This window comes from Lepidochelys kempii, chromosome 1 (assembly GCF_965140265.1).
Source record: "Lepidochelys kempii isolate rLepKem1 chromosome 1, rLepKem1.hap2, whole genome shotgun sequence".
In the NCBI taxonomy this organism is placed as follows: domain Eukaryota; kingdom Metazoa; phylum Chordata; order Testudines; family Cheloniidae; genus Lepidochelys; species Lepidochelys kempii.
In genome coordinates this window covers 183,895,261-183,918,478 of record NC_133256.1, presented here as the reverse complement: position 1 = coordinate 183,918,478, position 23,218 = coordinate 183,895,261, and the positions used below count along the sequence as shown (strand labels likewise).

The 23,218-nt window shown below is 47.4% G+C and overlaps 1 protein-coding gene across 9 annotated transcripts in view; it reads right to left on the bottom strand.

Annotated features, from left to right (window-relative positions):
* The window catches only part of HTR1F (5-hydroxytryptamine receptor 1F), a 193,664-nt gene extending 186,253 nt beyond the window's left edge, over positions 1 to 7,411 (bottom strand). For all 9 annotated transcript variants that reach the window (XR_012154089.1, XR_012154088.1, XR_012154060.1 and 6 more), the window contains exon 1: positions 7,095 to 7,411. Coding sequence is in view for 2 of the 9 variants with exons in the window: in XM_073304278.1 (XP_073160379.1) it covers positions 7,095 to 7,330 (236 nt within the window). In the remaining 7 variants the exon portion in view is untranslated. The remainder of the gene's footprint in view (positions 1 to 7,094) is intronic.
* Positions 7,412 to 23,218: the final 15,807 nt, after the last annotated feature.

Here is a 23,218-nt window from a genome sequence, read left to right as displayed (position 1 = left end):
AGATGGTACAGTACGACTGCTAGCCATCTTCATCTCTTGCCTGCCTGGCATAAGATGGTACAATACGACTGCTAGCAATCCTCATCTCTTGCCTGCCTGGCAGAAGATGGTACAGTATGACTGCTAGCAGTCCGTATCGCCTGCCCGCTCACCATAAGACGGTTCAATAGGACTGCAGGACTAAAGAGAATGACCTGGTCAAGTCACTCCAAATTTAGTCCCTGCGCCCATGTCTGCCCAGGCGCTCCCAGCCGACGTGGCCAGGAGCACCTCGGACACGACGAGGACGACTACCAATCGTATTGCACCGTCTGCTGCCAGAAGGCAATGGATTGCTGCTACTGTGCAACAAAGCAGTACCGCGTCTGCCAGCACCCAGGAGACATAGGGTGACGGTTACCTGAGCTGGCTCCATGCTTGCCGTGGTATGGCGTCTGCACAGGTAACTCAGGAAAAAAGGCGCGAAATGATTGTCTGTCCTTGCTTTCACGGAGGGAGGGAGGGAACGGGGGCCTGACGACACGTACCCAGAACCACCCGCGACAATGTTTTAGCCCCATCAGAGTGCTCCATTGTGACTGCTCTGGACAGCACTCTCAGATGCCCGATTGTTTGCCATTGCTCTGACGCTGGGAGGGGCGCTTACAGGGTTGGCTTCAGGGAGCTAAAATCAACAAAGGGGGTGGCTTTACATCAAGGAGTATTTCAGGCAGGACTTCACGGAGGGTTCCAATAAGAAATGGTGCACCTAAGTTATTGTCCTTATTGGAACAAGAAGGTTAGCCTGGCCTCTGATTGATACATGGCTAGATTTACCTCGCTGCACCTTCTCTGTAAGTGACTGCAGTGTGATCTAGAAGAATGAGTCCCCTAGACAGGGGAGGGGGGGAAGCAAATGAGTACAAAACAAATCTGATCTATTTCTTGTTTTGATCCACTCCATCTATCTTTTACATCTTTGGCTGGCAGCAGACAGTGCAGAAGGACTGCATGCCATCCACATCTCATGGCTGCTCGGCAGAAGATGGTACAGTACGACTGCTAGCAGTCCGTATCGCCTGCCCGCTCACCATAAGACGGTTCAATAGGACTGACTGCAGGACTAAAGAGAATGACCTGCTCAAGTCACTCCAAATTTAGTCCCTGCGCCCATGTCTGCCCTGGCTCTCCTGATCGACCTCACAGAGGCGACCAGGAGCATCTCAGACATGACGATGACGGCTACCAGTCGTACTGTACCGTCTGCTGCCACAAGGCAAGGGATTGCTGCTACTGTGTAGCAATGCCGTTCCGCGTCTGCCAGCACCCAGGAGACATAGGGTGACGGTTACCTGAGCGGGTTCCATGCTTGCCGTAGTATGGCGTCTGCACAGGTAACTCAGGAAAAAAGGCGCGAAATGATTGTCTGCCCTTGCTTTCACGGGGGGAGGGAGGGAACGGGGGCCTGACGATATGTACCCAGAACCACCCGCGACAATGTTTTAGCCCCATCAGGCATTGGGATCTCAACCCAGAATTCCAATGGGCAGCGGAGACTGCGGGAACTGTGGGATAGCTACCCACAGTGCAACGCTCCGGAAGTCGACGCTTGCCTCGGTACTGTGGAAGCGCTCCGCCGAGTTAATGCACTTAATGCACTTAGAGCATTTTCTGTGGGGACACACACACTCGAATATATAAAACCGATTTCTAAAAAACCGACTTCTATAAATTCGACCTAATTTCGTAGTGTAGACATACCCTTAGATGTTGCCATTTTTAAAAATGGCATGTTAATCAGTGCTTGAATTCTCAAAGTATTTCCCAGCACTGCTGGGGCTTGGGGCTTCAGCCTCGCATGGGGCTGCCGGAGCTTCCCAAGGTTTGAAAATATTTACCGGAGCTCTGCTCCAGATGGATCCAGCTGAATTTAAGCCCTGATGTTAATAAATTTACAAAGAAGTTTTCTATTTAATTAACTTTAAATTTCACAAAACAAACAGTAGTATGACACCCATTGGTACGGACACAACTGCTGATTATAACTGGCTGAAAAGTGTCATATGGCATGCCCCTCCCCCGCCACGTAGACAGTGCTATGTCAACAGCAGAGCTTCTCCTGTCGACATAATCCACCTCCCCGAGAGGTGGTAGCTAACTCCACTGACAGGAGAAGGTCTCCAGTCTGCATACTAGTATCTTCACTAAAGCGCTGCAGCTGCTTTGCTGTAGCACTGTACAGGAAGACAAGCCCTTAATCAGAGTGTCACAGCTAAATACACAGTGGAGCAGACTGTTTAGCATAAGCTGAAGTGGCCTATTAACACCCCTCCAGTCATTCCAAAAGAGGAGCATGGGAGCTTAAATTCATAACTTTGCTAGATACTAAAAATCAGGGACTAAATAAGCAATGGTCTCAAGTTGGGGTGGAGGAGGTCTAGGTTGGATATTAGGAAAAACTTTTTTACTAGGAGGGTGGTGAAGCACTGGAGTGGGTTACCTAGGGAGGCGGTGGAATCTCCATCCTGAGAGGTTTTGAAGGCCCAGCTTGACAAAACCCTGGCTGGGATGATTTAGTTGGGGGTTGGTCCCGCTTTGAGCAGGGGGTTGGACTAGATGACCCTCTGAGGTCTCATCCAACCCTAATCTTCTATGAATAGAGATACTGGACTGTCTATGGTTTATTACAACAATCTGTAACTGACTAACAAACCCCAGAGCTCCTTCCCTAGCCCTCTTCCTTTCCTCCTTATGACTGGAGGGGTGTTAATGGGACTGTTCAAGGTGAAATGGCCCTTGAAACATGTGTTAACTACTTATGCTAAACAATCTGTTCCAGCTTGTATTGAGCCGTGTCACTCTGATTAAGTTTCCGAGACCTGAGGAAGAGCTCAGTGTAGCTCAAAAGCTTGTCTCTCTCACCAAGAGAAGTTGGTCCTATAAAAGATATTACCTCACCCACCTTGGCCTTGTCTACATTACAAAGTTTTGTCAACAAAAGTTATGCCGCTTTAACTAAAGCATTTTAATTAAAACCGCTGTCGCACATCCACACTAACTCCTTGTGTTGGCAGAGTGCATCAACACTGGCCACAGGGTGCTTTGGGAAGGGTTTGCAATGCCTCATGGGGCAGGTACAGCATCACATGATGCAGGTTTCTCAATCCCATCATTCCAGGGGCATCCTAGTAGATTGTCAGCCACTTTTTCAACTGAAGGGGGTGGGGAGGGGAGAAGGAGAGGAGAGTGGTGTCTGGGGGAGAAAGCAGGCTGACCACCCTATCCTGAGGCAGCAGGAGGGTCAGCCCCCGGCTCTGCTCGGCACAGCAGTCTCTCCTGAAACAACCCGCTCTGCCTGCCTGCCTATGGTTCTGTGAATCCCTTCGAGTTCTCCCACAGCCTTCTCAGCTGCCAGGAGCAGCATCCTGAGCAGCTCTGCGATTCCTCAGCACAGAAAGCTCAAAGCAGCACACCCGCCCATGAGGAGACTTAACTCCAGAGGCCTGGAAGGGGCATGAGGGCATTACTGGGAAAAGTGCACCTTTCTATTCCTGGAAAACAGTGAAAGCAGGTGAATGAGCCATTGGGGGAGGCTAGCCCCGATCCCTCACCAGAGCCAAGGTTGCACACATACACACACACACACCCCATGGCCGCCGGATCCCCATGCACCCCCAGCCCCGGAGCACCGGGCAGGCAGAGTGGTCCCAGCACCCCCAACCCTGGAGCACCGGGTGGGCAGCATGACTTGGCTCCAGTCCCAGCACCTCCTGCCCTGGGCCTTACAAGCACTGACCCCAGCCTGCCTGCCCTAGCCTCTCTGCCACAGAAGAGCAGGAAGGGAACTGGAAGCAGGCAGCAGGGGATCTGGGGGTGGAGCGTGGGCAGGGCCGCACCAGGCTGTTCGAGGAGGCACAGCCTCTCCTGTACTAGGATACCCACTGCCCACGAGTGAAGGAGTCACAGCCCTAGCCTCGCCCATCCAGCAATACCCACCTCAAGTCACTAGTGCTACCCACCTCAGTCCTTCAGCCCTCAGAAGGGAGAGCTAGATTACACCCAGTCCCTATGTTGTGGAAAATGAGTCACACCATTGGTTTGGTCCAAACAGTCTGAGGTCCTTTATTGAATACAAGCATGCAGGTAGAAGGAGACAGAGATGGTCACATGCGGGTGCCACCTTGGTCTCTCTCTGCCCTACCCCTATAATACTAGACTTCTATAGGTCCAAATTCAAGCCAAATTCAAGCATTATTAATAAAGCTTTATAAAGGAATGAATGGAAGGGCAGTTTCATAACTAGCACAGTGCTGACGCACCGTGTTATTATTAAGATCTTATCAAGATCTGCGGTTTACTGTGGCAGTGTTTTGACTATGGACTTTTGCGGGGTGGATGGTGCCTATAATGGACAGCTAGGGACTTTTGGTTCTTTTCTAGTTAGAGATTGGCCTAGTCCATTATCTGGGTCAAGTGCCACAGCCTAGCACACGTAAATGCTTTATCTTAAGCCAGGTCTTACAGGATACAGGCCTGTAGGCCTCTTGCGTTACAGCTCTTGCATATGTTGCATACAGTGCATAGATCTTGATGCAGAATGGGATGGGGTCAGTTTCAACAGCAAGGTTAACATCAATTTCCCCCACACCTCCACGGAGGGAGAATCAACTTCCTACACTTCCCTCTCTAACACACCCATGCAGGGGGACGCATAATTCAGCCCTCAATAGACATGTAACAGTGACATATGTGGTGATTCTTGTTTTGGAGAACAAAACGACTTGCTGTCCCCAAAGGCAGATATTTACCACCTGGGTCAATAGATTTGGATATTCAGCTCAACATCTACTACTTATTCCATGCTGCATCATTGCTTATTCTCTATTTTTAACAATAAGGGGGCAAGTGATGGGTGATCAACAAAAGCTTCTTAAGATATGCTTGTATTTGAACCTACTTGGTTTAAATAGCTATAGGTTCCAATATAAGCATAAGGATGGCTGTCCATGTTTCCAATCCTCCATGGTCTGGATATTGGGTTGGAAACCTCCCAAGAACATACTCTTAACAAGGCTGCCAATGATCCTGGGCTCCATTCAGGTTACAAAGATCAAAAATAGCTTTTCTTGTAGTTCTTTTCCTCCCAAGTGAAGAGATACAGCGCTTTTAAACTAATAGTCTTGTTCTTTAAAGTAATTTTTTGTAACAGGTTACCACTCCCAGTGCATGACTGGGATAAGACTATGAAGAGTTCAAAGTTCTAAGAAATCAGAGTGTGTAACAAGACAAGGATATACCCGAGAAAGAATACAAGGAATATTTAACATCTCCCAAAACAGGATACTCATACTCTATAGAAAGGCATGTTATGCCCAATCCAGTAAGGCCCTCGACCACTATAAACTTGCACCTAACAGCCATTGCATATAGTTCCTAACTTCTGCATTCCTGAATTCCTTTTCTCAGAGGAAACTCCACAGGAACATGAAGTTGGAGGCAGATTTCATTATGATTCTGAACTTTAAATGGAATCCAACTTCTTATAGTGTGGAGGAATACCATTTACATTGTAAGCTGTTTTGGGCAGGGACTCTCATTGTTCTGTGTTTGTACAGCACCTAACACAATGGAGTCTGATCCATGACTGAAGCTTCTTAACACTATGATAATGCAAACAATTTGATTTGTTTGGGATGATTTTGTAAATCAGTGGAGGATTCACAAACAGAATTAAGATGAAAGATTATGATTTACCATTGTGAAGACTCAAAATTTACTTGCACTTCAGATGAAATTTTTTATATGAAATCACACACACTGAGACCTACAAAAATCCATCTGCACTGTATACACAAATATCTATGGTATGTGTATATCACGCAAACACAAAAACAATGTAGGGGGGAAACAAAACTTCCTTACCAGATCAAATCTGACCCAAATTTAAACTCATTAAAACAAGCTATACAAAAACTTAAGAACTATATATAATGTTTCCAAAACATCTTTTTAAAAAACAAGCTTTTATTAGAATATTTTTAAACACACATTTTCCTGCTGTGATTGGGATCTAAACATTAGTTTATTGTGCTAGAGCAGGAGCACATTAAAACGTGAAAATAACTAAAACCAAGCTGTGACCAAAATGAAATTAAGCTAAATTTTACACTTCACTTAGTTTGAACAAGTATACAACAAAGAAAACAGTGAAAAGCCAACTAGAGCTACAGTTTTAATAATTTAAGATAGTTCCTATGTTTCAAATACTATATTTGTAAGTATTTTCCCCCCGAATATACAGGCATCAATCTATAGAGAAATTAGAGACACAGACGACTAAATTTTAATTTCCCCCATGCAGTTTATTTTCCTTTGCATTTCACGAGGAGTTAGCCAGAAATCCGAACACAGACGGGAGAAAGGGCGAGATGAATTAACTCAGTATTAAACTAGTTCTTATAGCCCCTGAGAGGCAGCAGCACACTCAGGCTCCGCTATTGTATGCAACAGCTGAAATACGGATTGTCCCTGCAGGAGGCACAGCGGGCTGCCCTGCTTCCGAGTACACAGAGCGCAAGATAAGCAGCATAGACGGAGAAGGCTCGAGACCACCACTTTCCCAAGCAGCAGCAACTTTTCGTTTAGATTCAGAGCAAGGGGGTTTGGTGGAGATTAAAGGCTCGCCAGCAAGACTCCGATACCAAGAAGTGGGAAGGAAAATCTCTTCAATTAGAGTCTTCTCCTTCACTCACCCTCGCTCTCCTACTAGATAAACGGGGGAGGGGTTCAAACGGTGTTAGAAACATTATGGATTTCTTGTTGTAAATGGCACACGAAGGTAACGGTGCACAAATGCACTTCGCCCTCCACGCTGCTCCTGCACTGATCTCCCGGCACGCAATGAGTAGCGGAAGGCAGGCAGAAACAAGAACCCGACCGTTTGCAGAGGCGAGGGGCTTGCACGTCTGCAGGTATAACCGAGGGGCATGCAAGCCAGCCCATGTGGGCGCAGAAGGAGCCAGGGGCCCAGCGCCCGCGCTCCACCGCCCCCCAGCCAGACCAGGAGCCCCTCTCACGCCAGGGCTGGCTGCACTTCCAAGCAAACCGGCTCTCACCTGTGCTGCGGGACACCCGCGTCCTCCTCTGCTTCCCGCCAGCTCCCGGGAGCGGAGCGGGGCGCTCGTCTAGGCTGCGGAGCCCCCTCGGATGGCAAGGGGAGCAACGTGCAGCCGCCGCGGCTCTGAGTCTGGACGGGGGCTGAGTCTGCAAGCGGCGGCGGCTGCTCAGGAAGGAGGCGGAGGCTGCTGCTCTGATCGGCTGCTGTCGGGGGGGGAGGCCTGGAGCTCTTCATCCGCCCACCGCTCCTTACAGCCAGCGGGAGCGGGGACAGCAGCCCCCTGCCTGCCGAGCACCCGGGCTCTCCCACCCCGGTTAAGGGGGGCCCTTTCCCCCACCTGGCCACCCCGCCCTTTCCGAGCCGTTCCCCCTTCCCGCCCTTTATTATTCACTCACCCCCCCCCCACACACACACACTTCCCTTCCACCGAGCCGGTCCCCAGCTCTTCCCCCTTCAGTTTGTTCCTCTCCTTTTGCCATGCGTTGCTTCCTTCCGCTGCTAATCTTCCCTGCCCCCTTTTCTTTGTGGAGTTCCCCACTCCCTGTCCAGCCAGAGGAGTTGGTCCCCTCCCCTCCTGGGTTCTCCTTCCCCCATTATTTTGACTGTCTCTGCTTGTGTTTGCCCCCACTGCAGGGGGGAAGAGCCTTAGCTCCCCCCGCTCCCCCCCCCCAGCACACCCTGACACAGCCAGGGCTGAGGCTGCTGCTTTTATTGGCGGGGGGGGGGGTGTAAGAAGGATCAAATTAAGGGGGGGCAATCACCATTGCTGTACCCCTCAGGTTTTGGCCCCCGCATGGTCCCAAGTGCCTTCATAACACCAATAGCAGGTACAAGTGGGAACTTCATAGCTGCCACCACTTGTGCGGCCACCTCAGCTGGCAAAAAGGGACTGGATAGGGCCCTGCCTGGAAGCCCCCTTCCACAACAGCTGCCCTGGCTACGCCCCTCCTTTTCCATTCCTTCCACCAGCTGTGGGGTTACAGCTCCTCCAGCTGCGGGGGCATTCACCCACCTGCCTATGGCTGGGCCTGCCATACCATCTGCCACAGCCCCTCCCCCCACCACTGCTTCTTCCTTCATGACTGCCCTACCCCACACTGAGACCTACGTGGGGCAGCGGCATTGGCACAAGTAGCGGGGCTCGCAGCTGTGGAGATGGCCTGCCCAGACATCTTGGAGGCCATCTTCCCCCTGGCAGTGGAGGTTGCTGCCCAGGTGGATGTGGAGAAAGGCACCTCAGTGGAAGGTGTCTTTGTCCCCCCCTTAAGACTCTGGAGGATCTGGGCCTACGGGTGGTTTTCCCCTCTGTCCCACCCTTCCTTCCTAACACTGCTCTTCTGCTTCTTCTCTCTGCCATGGGAAAGCTGGTCTCCCATAGCACCTTACTGCCACAGGGCTGTGAGGACCCTGCCCTCCTTCAGCTGATCTTCATGCTGAGAGGATACCTCCAGCTACCAGCAATGGCACATGGTAGCGATGCGGCCTGGAGGGGTCGTTCATGGTGCCCATTAGGGGTCTTCTACATTATTTGCCGGGGAAGGCTCTTTGCTTCCCCTGGCAAGCACCGAGGCATGTCCAAAGGTAGTCCCCCTTGGGCCAGCAAAGAGGGGGCACTGGGCCTTCCTGGGCCTCAGGACAGCAGCAGCACCACCACTGTTGGCAACCTTTCCCATCCAGCTCCCCTCCTCCATCTAAAGCTGACATCTGCCAACTCCCCTTGGGCATCAGGAGGAATCCTTGTCCTGCCTGGCTGAGCAGGCAGACCCAGCCTTCGATAGCCATCTGGCAGGGTCCTTGAGGGGTGCATGTGTGATGATGGGCAAGGGAGAGCCCCTCCTCCCCCTTAGAGGAAGGCCTTCCCTCTCCCTGGTCATGTTCTCTTTCGCCCCCATCCTGCCATCCTTACCTGCCAAGCCTTCCCCTGCTAGCCCTCCTTTTGTTATCACCAATGAGGGCTGGGTGCTTGTCTCAAAAAGTAAGTGTGATAAACATAAGTCACGGCCCAGCTCCTTCCCTCCTTTCAAGAGGAGGCCCCTGCTGAGCTTGCTTCCATGCCCCCAAAGAAGGTATGCCCCACTGAGAGCTGTAGGTGAGTGGCCTCAAGTGTCAGGTACTCTCCCATGTTTGGGCAGAGGGTACTCTGATCCTCCTGCAGGAGACTCCGGAAACCAGCTAGTGCACAGGAGGTTGGCCCTGGGTGGTGTCATCCAAATTAGAGCCCATCTTGAGTATGGCGAGTGGGACTGGGTAGACCCCCATAGCGCTCACCTAGTGCATGGTGCTATTCACCCTGTGGGTTCCGCACTGTTTGCTCTAGAAGGTGAAGGCTGCTCTGCCAGCTGCCTCTCTCACTTCTCTCCCTTTGCATAAAGGAGCATCTGGTTCACCCAGTGTTCTGATGATGAACATGTTAAAAGTATTTAAATAGATCACATACTTCTCTCCCTTCACTTCAGCCTGAAATTGTTGTTCACAGAGGCACATAAGTATTTATAACAGCCTGCATTTAAAAAAACAAACCAAGCCATTGTTCCAACTAAACCAAGCACTAGCTGTCATCGCAAGCAAGCAAGCAAGCAAGCTTTAAAAGCTAGAGGTGCTGAAAGTTGAATTTCACTTAGAAAGTGTTTTACACGAAACACCTGTCTACACAGAAAGCTGCACTAACAACCACATCCACTTTGTAGTTTCTCCCAGGTTTCCAGGAAAGTGTTTTTTAATCCGTTGTTAAAGGACACCTCCTTGGGTGGTCACGAAGGACTATTGCACATTTTAAATTCCAGATTTAAATTGAATCCAATCTTTGTCTTGCAGATTTTGCCATTAGCTAATACAGTTTTATCCATGCTAATAATGTAACCCCCACCCCTTCCTCGAATGAGTGGAGGTTTAGTTCTGACATGAACACAAATGACCTTACATGGCGCACTTTATGCGGCTCACTGCTGCCCTGTCCACACCTGCTGCTAAACAGAAATAATCATTTATTATTAAACTGTGGTAATTTTGTGGTCTCCTCTTGGCTTCAAATTGAAGCCATTACACTCTTTTTACTTGTGAATGTGCCTCTCTGGAGATGTTGATTTAGCATGATTTTTTTTTTGCCACACCTTGAGTTCTTTTTTAAACAAAGAAATTTGATGCTGGTAAAAAGTGCTTGACTGACAATGATGGTGATAGAAACTCTCTAGTTATCCCCCCAAAACAGGTATAGGATAGGCAATGGTAGTCAGAGTCCAAGCTAGGAATCTCTACAGTTCCTTCTTCAAATCTTTTCCTAGAGTACCTCCACCCATAGAACGATGCCTACAAGTTACTTGACAGCAGTGTGTATTGACCACTGCTTATTACACCAGTCATAACTGCCTCACTGTTACTTTGTTTTTCCTTCTGTCTTTTTGCTTTACTCACATATTGTCTCATCTTATATGTAGATTGTACTACAGAAGCAGCTAAAAGCTGTAATAAGAATTTAGTACAGTGCCAAGCACAACTGAAGTAATGGTCTCTGCTCCATAGAGGTTACAATTAATAAGAGGATCCCCCTCTCATTAACTATATTAGCCACCAATTTATGACTAGGCTTTTAAATAGTTATTCCTGAGCATAGCAGTACACAGCCTCTCTGCCCCCTACTCCCAGCAGGTGCGGTAGATGTTTTAGAGGAACTCATTATGGCTGAAAAGAGATTCCAACTCACCCCAAGGAAGGTTAGTAGCAACTTTTACTCTTTCCCATCCCATACTTACTTGCCTCCTAGCAACTTGTTTTCCTCCCCACAGCAAAGGAGAACAAAGTGGAATAGAGGTTGCAGCTAGTCTGCAAGCTACAGTCCTTTGGACGCTGTCTTTTCTCTAACATAATGCCCAGTAGGCTTATATGCATACTCCAGGGATGCAGGCTTTGCAGGTTTATTTTCCAAATTTAAAACCTATTTGGGAAAGAAAAAAAAACCCCAAGTTATAATCCATTAGTAGTATATATCCCCCCGAAGGAGAAGGTTTTTACTACTCCGGCTACAAAAGCCTTCTCCTAGGATACGTTTCTTTTTGTATGGTCCAGGGAGACTAACAAGCTTCAGCTGTTTGCCATCCCCCCTCCATACACTTGGACAGCTGGTGTCTAGGGTTCTCCTCAGTCACTTCTGCCCCTCCCAGTGCCTTGGCTGATAGCATGCCCCTTCACGCAGGACATGGGGATTGGTCCAGTGGGGCTCCTACTTTTTCATCCCATTCCATCTTCTTACTTAGGCATTAAGAAGGGAGAGCTAATACTGGTGCTTTGGCATAAAAGAGGGACTAGTTGCTCCCGCTGGGTGGGCTAGCAAGCTCCTGCCAATTCCTGCTGCTCAGCTGAGGCTAGGCAAGAAGCTGACAGGTGGTTACTCCTCTCGCCTCAGCCACTGCTCATTCCACTCAGAGATGCCAAACAGCAGCAGTGTGGGGCTACTGAAACAAGGAGTGAGAATAGACACTATATCAACTGGGTCAGCCAGACCGCCACAGGAGGGCCCCAGCAGGAACAGGATGAAATGTGTGTGATATTTACTGTTCAGCTGCTGGTGCTATAGGGAGTAGAAGCTTTTTTACTACTGAGCCTTGTTGTGACAATATGAGCCCTCAGGGATCAAGGATGTCACTCCCTTTTTGATTGCCCTTGCTGAGAGCAACACCAGTTCCTCTCCATCTTGTTTAATAGGAAATCTCCATCCTCCTGCAAACATATCCCTGTTCTAGGCACATTAACTCATTCCCCATCAACTCCTGTGGGAATGAATACCAAGCCAGCATGATAGAGGGATTTGGAGCAGGTGCAGCTATAGGAAGAAAGTTGAATACTACATTTTGGTCCCTAGAGCTAGGAAACATAACTGAATGGCTGTGTGGGTGAAAACAGATTTTCTTGAATCAGTTAATGGGATTAGCAGATGCTCAGCATCAGGTCCACAGTTTGGAAATACCCGGGCTGATATATTTTGTGATCCTTTCAGTTCCTGCCTTTGTGTTTTCTGCATCATTGTACATATCTATATACTGGGGAGCAATTTCTCCACTAACACCCCAAATTAACTTCAGTAGAATTGGACAAACTGTAAAGTTAATGAAGAATTTAGCCTCACTGAGTCTCTCATGCCTTCCTCATAATGAATTAATTAATGAATTCATGAGAGCAATTCAGCACAGGTGGTAATAGACCAGCTGTAATGGAGAGTAGCAGGTGCCCAGCACTACTCCAAATCAGACCACTTGTTTGCATTTTTTTTAATTAAAACACTGTTAGGTCTCTAATTATGACTAATACATGAGAATTCAACCAGCTATTTAGAAAAGCCACTGATTATTTTGCTTAATGAGATGAATGGAACATTTGCTTCAAGCATTATTCAGCAAGCTGCACTGTCAGCATTCCGTACGTAGGGCTACACAGAGGAAGTGCTAAGTTTAAAAAGGAAGTCTTGCAGTAGGAAAATCAATGCAAATTTTCTTATACCTATTTTCTATTTATATTCCATGAATATTCACCCACACACACACACCCTTCTCACCAGGAGCATAAAGATTAAGAGCTAACATGCCCCATTGCAGATATAGGAAGGGTGGGAAAACTCCTTTTGCCCAAGGCGAATGAGCTTGGTGGGGCTTTTCAGTCACTTGCTCCTCACTGGTGACCAGCCTAGTCAAGACACTTTCTTGGAGAGGGGGAGTCAGGGATCAGAGTTCATAGATTTGCAACTCTTTATGTAATAAGGGGGAAAAGTCTGTGCTCAGATGAATATCTGTGGGTGGTAGGGGAAAGAGGGAGAAAAGTGGGGGGAAAAAAAGAAAGGACATCATCAGACAGAGAAGGAAAGAGGGATCAGACAGAAAACCGTGCAGGAAAAATAGTTCCATTATCTATGTTAACAAAGAAAATTTGGTATGAAGCCAGGAAGAAAGAGAATAAGATGGAGTAAGTTACCTTTACAATTATTAAATAGAAAGTGGATTGACAATGTTACAACTGAATAAGAGGGGGAGTGAAGCTTTGCAGGGTGTGTGTATGTTTTTTAATTATTTTGACTTGCAGAGGACCGGATTCTGCCACCCTCATGTTTAGTACTTTACACTACAATAAGCCATTAAGCTTTCTTACCAACCTCAAACCTTAGCATTCTTTTAGAAATCTCCCTATTGCACATATATTAATAAATATCCCCACAAAAACCAATAGAATTCATACTCCTTCACCCTTCCTGAAATAAGGAGATGGGACTTCCCTTAATTTCTTCAAAGGTTATTGCCTACAATGCTACTCTCCTTTATACAAATAGGTAGTTGCATGAGAGATGTTTTAGAAAGAAGCGACCATCTCAGCAGCAATTAAGCATCAAATGCTCTTACAAAGAATGTCATTCATCAAGCAATTTGGGTTCTTCAGACTGAAATTTATATAGTTCCTGTGATACTCACTGCTAAATTAGTGACAGCTGATCCACAAAGGTACTTTGACATCTAAATCTTCATTTTAGGTGCCTAAAGTCCCACTTTTCATCTCTATTCTGGTCCTCACAGCTCCTGCCAAACTCTATAGGTGGCTAAACTCACTAAGTTTTCAAGGCAAGAGGTTCTGGGCAGCAGATTTGTAGAAATTTTGGTGGTGCCCAGAACCTACCCCCTCAAACTCTGCCCCCAACCTGCCTAAGGCTCTGGGAGGGAGTTTGGGTTGGGGGAGGAGGTCTGGAGTGCAGGCCCTGGCCTGGGGTATGGGATTGGAGAGCAGGAGGGGTGCAGGCTGTGGGAGGGAGTTTGGGTGGGAGAGAGGGTCTGGGTTTCAGGCTCTGGGGTGGAGTTTGGGTGCAGGCTCAGGGAGGGCGTGCGGAGGGCTGGGGTGCAGGCTCTGGGAGGGAGTTTTGGGGCAGGAGAGTGTGTGTGGGAAGGGGGAGAGGGTTCAGGCTCTGGGAGGGAGTTTGGAGGTGGGAGGGGGTGTGTGGGAAAGGGGTGGAGGTGCAGACTCTGGGAAGGGGTGCGGCGCTTACCTGGGGCTCCTAAGCCAGGCAGGCCAGGGGGCCTCCATGTGCTGCTACCCCCAGGCACTGCCCCCGCAGCTTCCTATTGGCAGCAGGGGCGCTTGGAATGGGAGCAGCACACGTAGACGCAGGCCCACCCTGCCAGGGGCCAGCAGCCACATGGAGTAGGCAGGCAGGAAGCCACTCAGCTCTGCTGCGCTGCCGGTGGTGGGTGGGGGCCCCAGACCATTTTAAATCGCCTGGGGTTGAAAGGTGTGGCCGAGGAAGAGACCCAGCCTCAAACATCCTTGGACCAGGAATATTCCTGGTGCCCAGGCACCACGGGCCCATAAAACTTGCCACCCCTGCCTAAATTTCTGCCTCTGGATGTGCCCACTGTCGGTGTCTAGACACCCTTCTCTTCTCTAATCCTAGTGCAACTCACAAATTGAGGGAAGATAGGCAGGCAAACACCTATGTTGCACGTGGGACCAAATCTGGTAGGCATTCTCAGAGGCCAAGGTCCCATTCAAAATGGGCCTGGAAGAGGTGGTGGTGGTGATGGTGCCCACCATATAACTGCTAGCCCACTGGGAAGAGCACTCCTCTAGGATGTTGGAGATCTAGGTTCAGGGCCCTGTTCCTCTGCTGGAGGGGGAGAAGGGAGACTCCTGTTCAAATCTTACCTTTCATGAGAGTGCTGTAACTTTGTGCTCTTATGCATATGCACTACTGTACAGTAGGTAAATACATATTATTTTGTCTGCAGGAACCCTGCCTTATTCTGTGGACAGCTCTAGTGGCATCTCTTATACTAAATATATTTCATTTTTATTTTTCAGTGTGGCTGAACCATTTTTTCCTCACACTTTCCAGACATCTTTGTTTCCAGTCTGACAACAAGTATGCTAAATTTCATCTTAGAAGGTAAAAGTTTGACAATTAGTGGTGCTTGAAGCAGATTGAAACAGGTAGGGGAGCTCTCACTTGCACCAGCTGAGAAGGGAGGAAAGTCGAAGAGATCTGTGGAAGGGAAAGTGCTGGTTACCTAGAAGCAGAGAGACCTCTCCCTGGCTCATCAGAGCAGTGTAGCAGTGATCTTCCCCTTCCTATAAGCAGGGATTACAAGTGTTTGAAAATAATCCTTTAGAATCCTTAACTGCAGGAGTCAGTACATGCTATACCTACCAGTATAACAACCAGCTTCCTCTTTGGCTATTTCTTTTAGCATTTTACTCTCCAAGGTTCAGACAATAAATGATCTTTGCATCATCCCCTCTTAACAGGTTATCAGATCTGAATTTTTCTAGGAGGAGTGCCTTCACTCTGTTCCTAATGGGACCACCCTGATGTGCGTGCTCATTTTGCTCCATTCCAGCTAGGGGTGTATACCTTCCCTATTTTGTATGACTCCAACATGTGAGAAACGTTTACTGATGCCCTGGAGTCAGACTCATTCTCAATGAAAAGTAAAATAGGGACTTTGTCACTTAATAGACAATTTCAAAATTAATAAGTAGATTGATAAAGCCAGTATCTAAGTTTTGCATCCTTGCCGGTATTAAGAAGGGCCTAACAATCTAAGGAGTAAATAGGCAATTCAGGGTAGAACAAGGGAATGGGAGTCATGGAATCTGTTATCAGAAGGGCAGAGGAGGCAAATATACAGTGCATTCAAGGCACACCTATGCTCCTTGCTGGAGAAAGGATGGGAAGGGTAAAAAAAAAAAGTGGGAATGAGCTAAAACAAGAAAAAAGTCAAACGCATTTGGGGTGAACAGTCATTGGTCCCAATTAAACTCAACTATTTCACTAAATCCTGCATTCTTTACCAACCAAGATTCCTATTGAAATTCCATGTTCATTTTTTGCGTAAGTAATACCTATCTCACCCAGAGCTCAGCACCTGTGACTCCCATTGGAATTGTGAGTGCTCAACGCCTCTGAAAGACATTCTATACCTGTGCCGAGATCCAGAAACACGTAAGTCATTCCTTAGGGTTTGTGTACAACGCAAAAATCATCCATGACAAAGGGTCTTAGAGCCCAGGTCTATGGACTCAGGCTCAAGCTAAAGTGCTAAAAATAGCACTGAAGATGTTTCTGCTCTGGCTCTGACACGTGGTTTCAGAGCCTGAGGGGGGAACATCTACACTGCTATTTTTCACACCGTAGCGCAAGCCTGAGTTTGTGGACCCAAGCTCTGAGATTTGGGGTGTGGGAGGGGCTTAGGGATGGAGCAGAGGGTTGGGGTGAGGGCTGCAGGGTGGGGCAGGAAATGAGGGTTGGGGGGAGGGATAGCTCAGTGGTTTGTGCATTGGCCTGCTAAACCCAGGATTCTGAGTTCAATCCTTGAGGGGGCCATTTAGGGATCTGGGCCAAAAACTGGGGATTGGTCCTGCTTTGAGCAGGGGGTTGGACTAGATGATCTCCTGAGGTCCCTTCCAATCCTGATATTCTATGATGAGGGGTGTGGGAGGGGGCTCCAGGTCGGGGCAGGGGGTTCAGGTGCAGGAGGGGGTTAGGGCTCTGAGCTGGGGGTGCAGGCTCTGGTGTGGGGTGGGGTCGGGGATGAGGGGTTTGGGGTCCAGGAAGCAGTTCTGGGTTTGCAGAGGCTCAGGGCTGGGGTAGGGGATTGGGGTACAGAGTTGTGGTGCGGACTTACCTCCGGCAGCTCCCGGTCAGCAGCGCAGCTGGGGTGCAAAGGCAGGCTTCCTGCCTGTCCTGGCACCATGGACTGCGCTGCGCCCCAGAAATGGCCAGCAGCAGGTGCGGCTCCTAGGCGGAGGCACGCAAGTGGCTCCGCCTGGCTCTTGCCCACAGGCACCCCCTCCCCTGCAGCTCCCATTGGCCGGGAACTGGCCAATGAGAGTGCAGAGCCGGTACTCAGGGTGGGGGCAGCGCACGGAACCCTGTGGCCTCCCTATCTAGAAGCCGGACCCTCTGCTGGCTGCTTCCAGGGCACAGTGTGGTGTCAGAACAGGTAGGCACTAGCCTGCCTTAGGTGGGCAGCACTGCCGACGGGACGTTAAAAGTACCAGTTGGCAATGCTGACCAGAGCTGCTAGAGTCCCTAGGTGCTGAGCAGGGCAAACCAGTGCCTTACATGCCACGTCCCATTACTGGGTCGCGACCCAAACTTTGAAAAAAACTGTTCTGGGGGTCACAATATCCAAGAGAAAGAGGGGGAGTATTATTGAAGATGATTACCACTTCTGTGAGAGGAAAAACAGCAAGAACTTTACTTTGAAAGCTTATCTTATTATGGCTCACAAAATTTGCAACACTTTTGTATACACCACACAAAAAACGTGACAGAGCAGCAACATGTAACATATAGCCTCTATTCACAGACATAACTTTCTTTGCAAGTAGCTAGTTCTTACTAACTCTACCTACTCCAATACTGCCCATTTTATAAGAACTTCTTCTCAGGACAAGTTGGTGAGGGGATGGGACTGGCCCTTTACATTTACAGATACAGAGAGGTGTAGTTCTAAAGTGACCATTTTGTAACTGAACCCTCTCACCCTACACTTAGATCCCACTACACTAAGCCCCTCTATACTTGGTTCCTCCTGGGCTGTGTGTGCCTGCCACAGAGGGGCAGGGCTCCAGGGTGTTTCTGGGGCAGCCCCGGCCCTTGCACTGTGTCAGGGTCAGGTGCAGCCTCACTGTCAAGTCCCTGTCCCAGGTGAGGGGAGTCACAAGCGTTGACTCCATGGGTGCTCTGGGGCTGGAGCACCCACAGGGAAAAATTAGCAGGTGCTCCACACCCACCATAAGCTGCATCCCCAATCCTCCCTCTCCCTCCCAGTGCTTCCCGCCCCCCCACCACCTAACAGCTGTTTGGTGGCACTTAGGACTTTCCAGGAGGGAGGGGAGGAGCGGGGATGCAGTGCGCTTAGGGAAGGAGGCAGAGAAGAGGCAGGGCAAGGGTGGGGACTTGGGGGAGGGGGATAGAATGGGGGCAGGAAGGGGGTGGGGCTGGGGTGGAAAAGGCAGGGTGGGGCGGGGACTTTGGGGAAGGGGTGGGGTGAGGGCAGTGCAGGGATGGGGCCAGAGGCGGAGGGGAGTCGAGCACCCCCCGGGCAGAGTGTAAGTCGGTGCCTATGCGGGAAGTCATTGCAGGGTGATCCCAGACCTCCATGCAGCCAGTGGCCTGTGCTCCCCACTGCCATGCTGGAACCTCTACATTTATTTATTGACAAATAAAATTTGCAGAATTTTGCAGAATTCTAAAATATTGTGGTCTGCATTTTTATTTTTATTTTTTGGTGCAGAATTTCCTCAGGAGTAATGAAATTGATATGTACAGTTTATGCTTCAGTGCCAAATTCTGATGCACTGGAGATAACGTTTGTACAAAGTTTTATGAAGTTTGAATTCTGAAACAGGAATAAAATTTTGATTTAGCAAAGGGTATAATGCTGAATGGCAATACTCAGTTCCTCAATAAAAACTGGCAATTGCAGAAGTTGAAAGTCCCTAATGAAATACTTCTTTCAAATTTCTCCATGCTTACCTATGGGAAGTGTAGTCTCATTGTCTCCCTGCTTTAAGCAAAAATAATGATAATTTGTAAGTTTTACCACTGAACAAATTATTTACATATATTTGTTAGATTAGAATTCCTGCTTTGAATAAGCATTTGTATAGCATTTGTATAGCATTTGTATGCTGCTTACTGTCCTTTACAGGAATTTTAATGTGTCAAGCAATAATTTGGAATGCAGATACTTTATATCACTTTTCAAGTTTAATCAAAACCCTGCCTCCTACATATTTTATTTAATTGTAATTGTTAATTGTATAAGGCCTGATTTTTCATAACTATGGTGCAAATAGCAGACTTCATTGGCTTTAGTTTTTTTCTTCTGGTGTCTAATGGATAGTATTTATTACACAGTTTTTCAGTATATGAGTAGTACATAAAATGTGCCATTATACAGAGTAGAAATTGCACAGTCATTTTGATTATAACATTAAATTCCCTGTTCAAAAAAAATAAAGAGGAAAAAATGTTCTTAATTTTTCTAGTTCAGTATCACAATAATCAAAGATGCTTATTCAGAATGTTAACTCATGTTAAGCTTTATAAATATTTCTAGGTGCTTTTACAATGTGTAGCACCCTTTTATGGCTGCTAAGGGTTATACATATGTATTCACACAGTCGGTAGTAACATTTACTATGCTGTTAAAATATGTCTTCATACCAGCACATCAGTTGCACCTGAAAAGTTCAAGTCCAGTTCCAAATAAGAGTCTACCTCTCTTTGTTAAAAAATTCAATAAGAGTACCCAACCACGCACAGAACAAGCCAGTTGAAAGGAGATTTGAGGGTAATTTTCTTGATTTGCAAAACAGCGTAGACTGGGGTGAAGGGCAAGGGAATTCTGTTTAGTGATCACTCTTCAAAGCAGCCATTCAGCTATGTGGCTTAAATCTTACCTTTTCTATTGGTGCGGACATGTCTGACCCTTTCTTGAGGTGCCATCTGCACTATATATCATTAATGGGTTTGGATCCTTGTTACAATGCTGCAGTGACATCCTTTGCCCAGCAGCCAGCTGGAATGCAGTTTACCCACCCTGGGAGCTCCCTGAGGTTGTTAAAACATTGTTCAGTCCTATCAACCTTTGTTTTAACTATGTTCTTCAAATGTGCTGCGGCCTCAGCCTGATCCTATAAATGGTTAAACAGATGCGTGACTTTTTGCAGGCTCAAGGACATGGACATTAGCAGGGCAGTGGTTCAGGGATGTGGTTAAAATCTCCACTGCTCTCTGATCTTGGGGAACTATGGGTCAAATCCATCCAGGGTGTAAATCCATTACAGCCCAGGGAAATATGTCTGGAATGAGGTTAGCACATACATTTCAAGGGGGTAGATGCGGCACAATCAGATCACTGATTGCTGCCTGGTTACGAAGCCAGAGTTCAGTGTTGTTGTGGAGGAGTAGTTCCATGGCTTAATTAGTCATGCTAAGGAGGACGAAGAATACTTTTTAGGGAGATGTTTTCCGTCAGAAGATGGGGGGGAAAAAGTGGCTTCCATTAGAAGCGTATAGCAGCACTATTTTCTGTAGAGTTTTTAACTGTACTTTTGTTTTAAGCAACGTTAAAGCTGGGACAAAAGTATCCCAAGTTAATCTCCGTGTGTGGTTCTGTGCTTTGGTGTGGTGCCTGGAAAGCCTTTCTCTACTGCACAGACCCAAGGAAGGGAATGAAAGGTAATGGTGGAATAAAAGATTACCTTGGGAAGGGACATTGTTAGGGGAAGGCAAATTCCCTTTGTTTCAGCTGTTCCACGGCAAAAAAGCAGCGTGCTGTTCTTAGCTGTGTCTTTTGATCTTCACTGGAACCTGTAAAAAGAACAGAAGGACTTGTGGCACCTTAGAGAGTAACAAATTTATTTGAGCATAAGCTGCTACACTGGAACCTGTGAAATTGACTCATACATTTCTAAATATAATGCTGGCTTTGTTGGCCTTGCCTCTCAAGATACAGGTTTTTGTTTCTCACGTTTTATAGGGCTGTGCAAAATACTATAACATCAGGGGTATCTGACTGAATGAGGCAAGATCCCATTGTCTAAAACACAACAAACTTTTAATTTAGCCAGAGTCCTAACGAGAGCTGAGTGGGAATTTTTCAACCAAAAGTTTTTTCTTTGGAAAATGCCAGTTCATCACAATAAAATATTTTGGTGGGGAAGGGTTGGCTTTGATTAAACTTATGTGAAGGTTTCTCAAGTCCAGGAAGGAATTTCTGGTCAAACCAGAGAGAGAGACACCCACCCCAATGGTCAGGACACTCACCTGGGTTGTGGGATACCTAGGCTTAAGTCTCTGTTCCATCTGATTTGGGGCAGGGACTTGAAACCAGGTCTCCTCCATCTTAGGTGAGTGTCCTAACCACTAGGAGCTGGGCTATTCTGTGGTGAGCCTCTGTCTCTCTTGTTAGTGCTGTTCCACTTTATATAAATTTATATATATAAATGTAATAAAGCAGTGGACGTGTTATTCCAGTGGACTTTAGCAAAGCTTTTGACATGGTCTCCCACAGTATTCTTGCAGCAAGTTAAAGAAGTATGGGCTGGATGAATGGACTGTAAGGTGGATAGAAAGCTGGCTAGATCATCGGGCTCAACGGGTAGTGATCAATGGATCCATGTCTAGTTGGCAGCCGGTATCAAGTGGAGAGCCCCAAGGGTTGGTCCTGGGGCCGGTTTTGTTCAATAGCTTCATTAATGATCTGGAGGATGGCGTGGATTGCACCCTCAGCAAATTTGCAGATGACACTAAACTGGGAGGAGTGGTAGATAAGCTGGAAGGTAGGGATAGGATACAGAGGGACCTAGACAAATTAGAGGATTGGGCCAAAAGAAATCTAATGAGGTTCAACAAGGACAAGTGCAGAGTCCTGATTTAGGATGGAAGAATCCCATGCACCACTACAGACTAGGGACCGAGTGGCTAGGCAGCAGTTCTGCAGAAAAGAACCTAGAGGTTACAGTGGACAAGAAGCTGGATATGAGTCAACAGTGTGCCCTTGTTGCCAAGAAGGCTAACAGCATTTTGGGCTGTATAAGTAGGAGCATTGCCAGTGTTAGGGGGCTTATTCCTTCATCCACTTACTTCTCTAGTCCTTCTCGCAATAGCAGAGAGCAACAATACCCAAAGTCCAAAGGTGCAAACAATTTGATGTTTATTGGGATGAACTTCCAGCAAGCATGATTCCCGTTTCCTTCCTTAGTGTCCTCCTCCCCAGCTCTGACACCACAGAGTCTTACACCTGTATCCCTGTTCCCATTCCTGCCCTTAGCCAAAAATGATTCTGATTTCCCCACCCCCATTCCCTGTTCCCATTTCCCCCTTTATCAAAACATGATTCCCATTCCCCCCCACCCACTCACTTCCTGATTGACTGTAGACTATATAGTAAAACTTGAGTTCTGCATTGCTATACCTTAACCAATCATTTTCCTGAAATTTAACTAACCAATCCTAACATATTGTAACATGATTATGTAACCAATTATATCCCACCACCTTAATCAGTTTACACCCAGCAAAATTAATTATACAGTAGACAGGAACAAACTCAGAACCAGACAGAGATTATACAGACAAACAATAGCAAAGTGGGAACTATAATGACAAAACAATACAGAAGTGAGGATTTCACTTCCCAGCTATTGATAAGTGAGTTCTTGCCAGACAGAATGCTATCAAACTAAGTTTCCTTTTACATTTTCTAGGCACTTCCCTTTCTCTGAAGGCGATAGGTGTTATCAGGACAGGATTATATTCCTAACAGCCCAATAGCACCTTATTTCAATGTAACTAGTTTGGAATGTGAGGATGTGACCGTTCGCTTCCAAGCTTATGGCTGCCTCTGTTGCTTAGCCAAAGGCCTTAGCCTTAGAACAGAGCCTCAGACTGTCACAGTAAGAGAAGGACCTTACACTGGCAGACAGTGATTTTAATTCTTTCTTTTATACCTCTATAACTAGCCAAGTGATAAAAATACACCTAAATTCTGAGAGTATAGGCCTTTACAGACAGGCCTGAATATCTATATCCTAACAGCCAGCAGATCAAGGGACATGGTTATTCTCCTCTATTCGGCATTGGTGAGGCCTCATCTGGAGTACTGTGTTCAGTTTTGGGCCCCACACTACAAGAAGGATGTGGAAAAAATTGGAAAGACACCAGCGAAGGGCAACAAAAATGATTAGGGGGCTGGAGCACATGATTTATGAAAAGAGGCTGAGGGAACTGGGAATATTTGGTCTGCAGAAGAGAAGAATGAGGGGGGATTTGATAGCTGCTTTCAACTACCTGAAAAGGGGTTCCAAAGAGGATGGATCTAGACTGTTTTCTGTGGTAGCAGATGACCGAACGAGGAGTAATGGTCTCAAGTTGCAGTGGGGGAGGTTTAGGTTGGATATAAGGAAAAACGTTTTCACGAGGAGGGTGGTGAAGCACTGGAATGCGTTACCTAGGGAGGTGGTGGAATCTTCTTCCTTAGAGGTTTTTAAGATTAGGCTTGACAAAGCCCTGGCTGGGATGATTTAATTGGGGACTGGTCCTGCTTTGAGCAGGGGGTTGGATTAGATGACCTCCTGAGG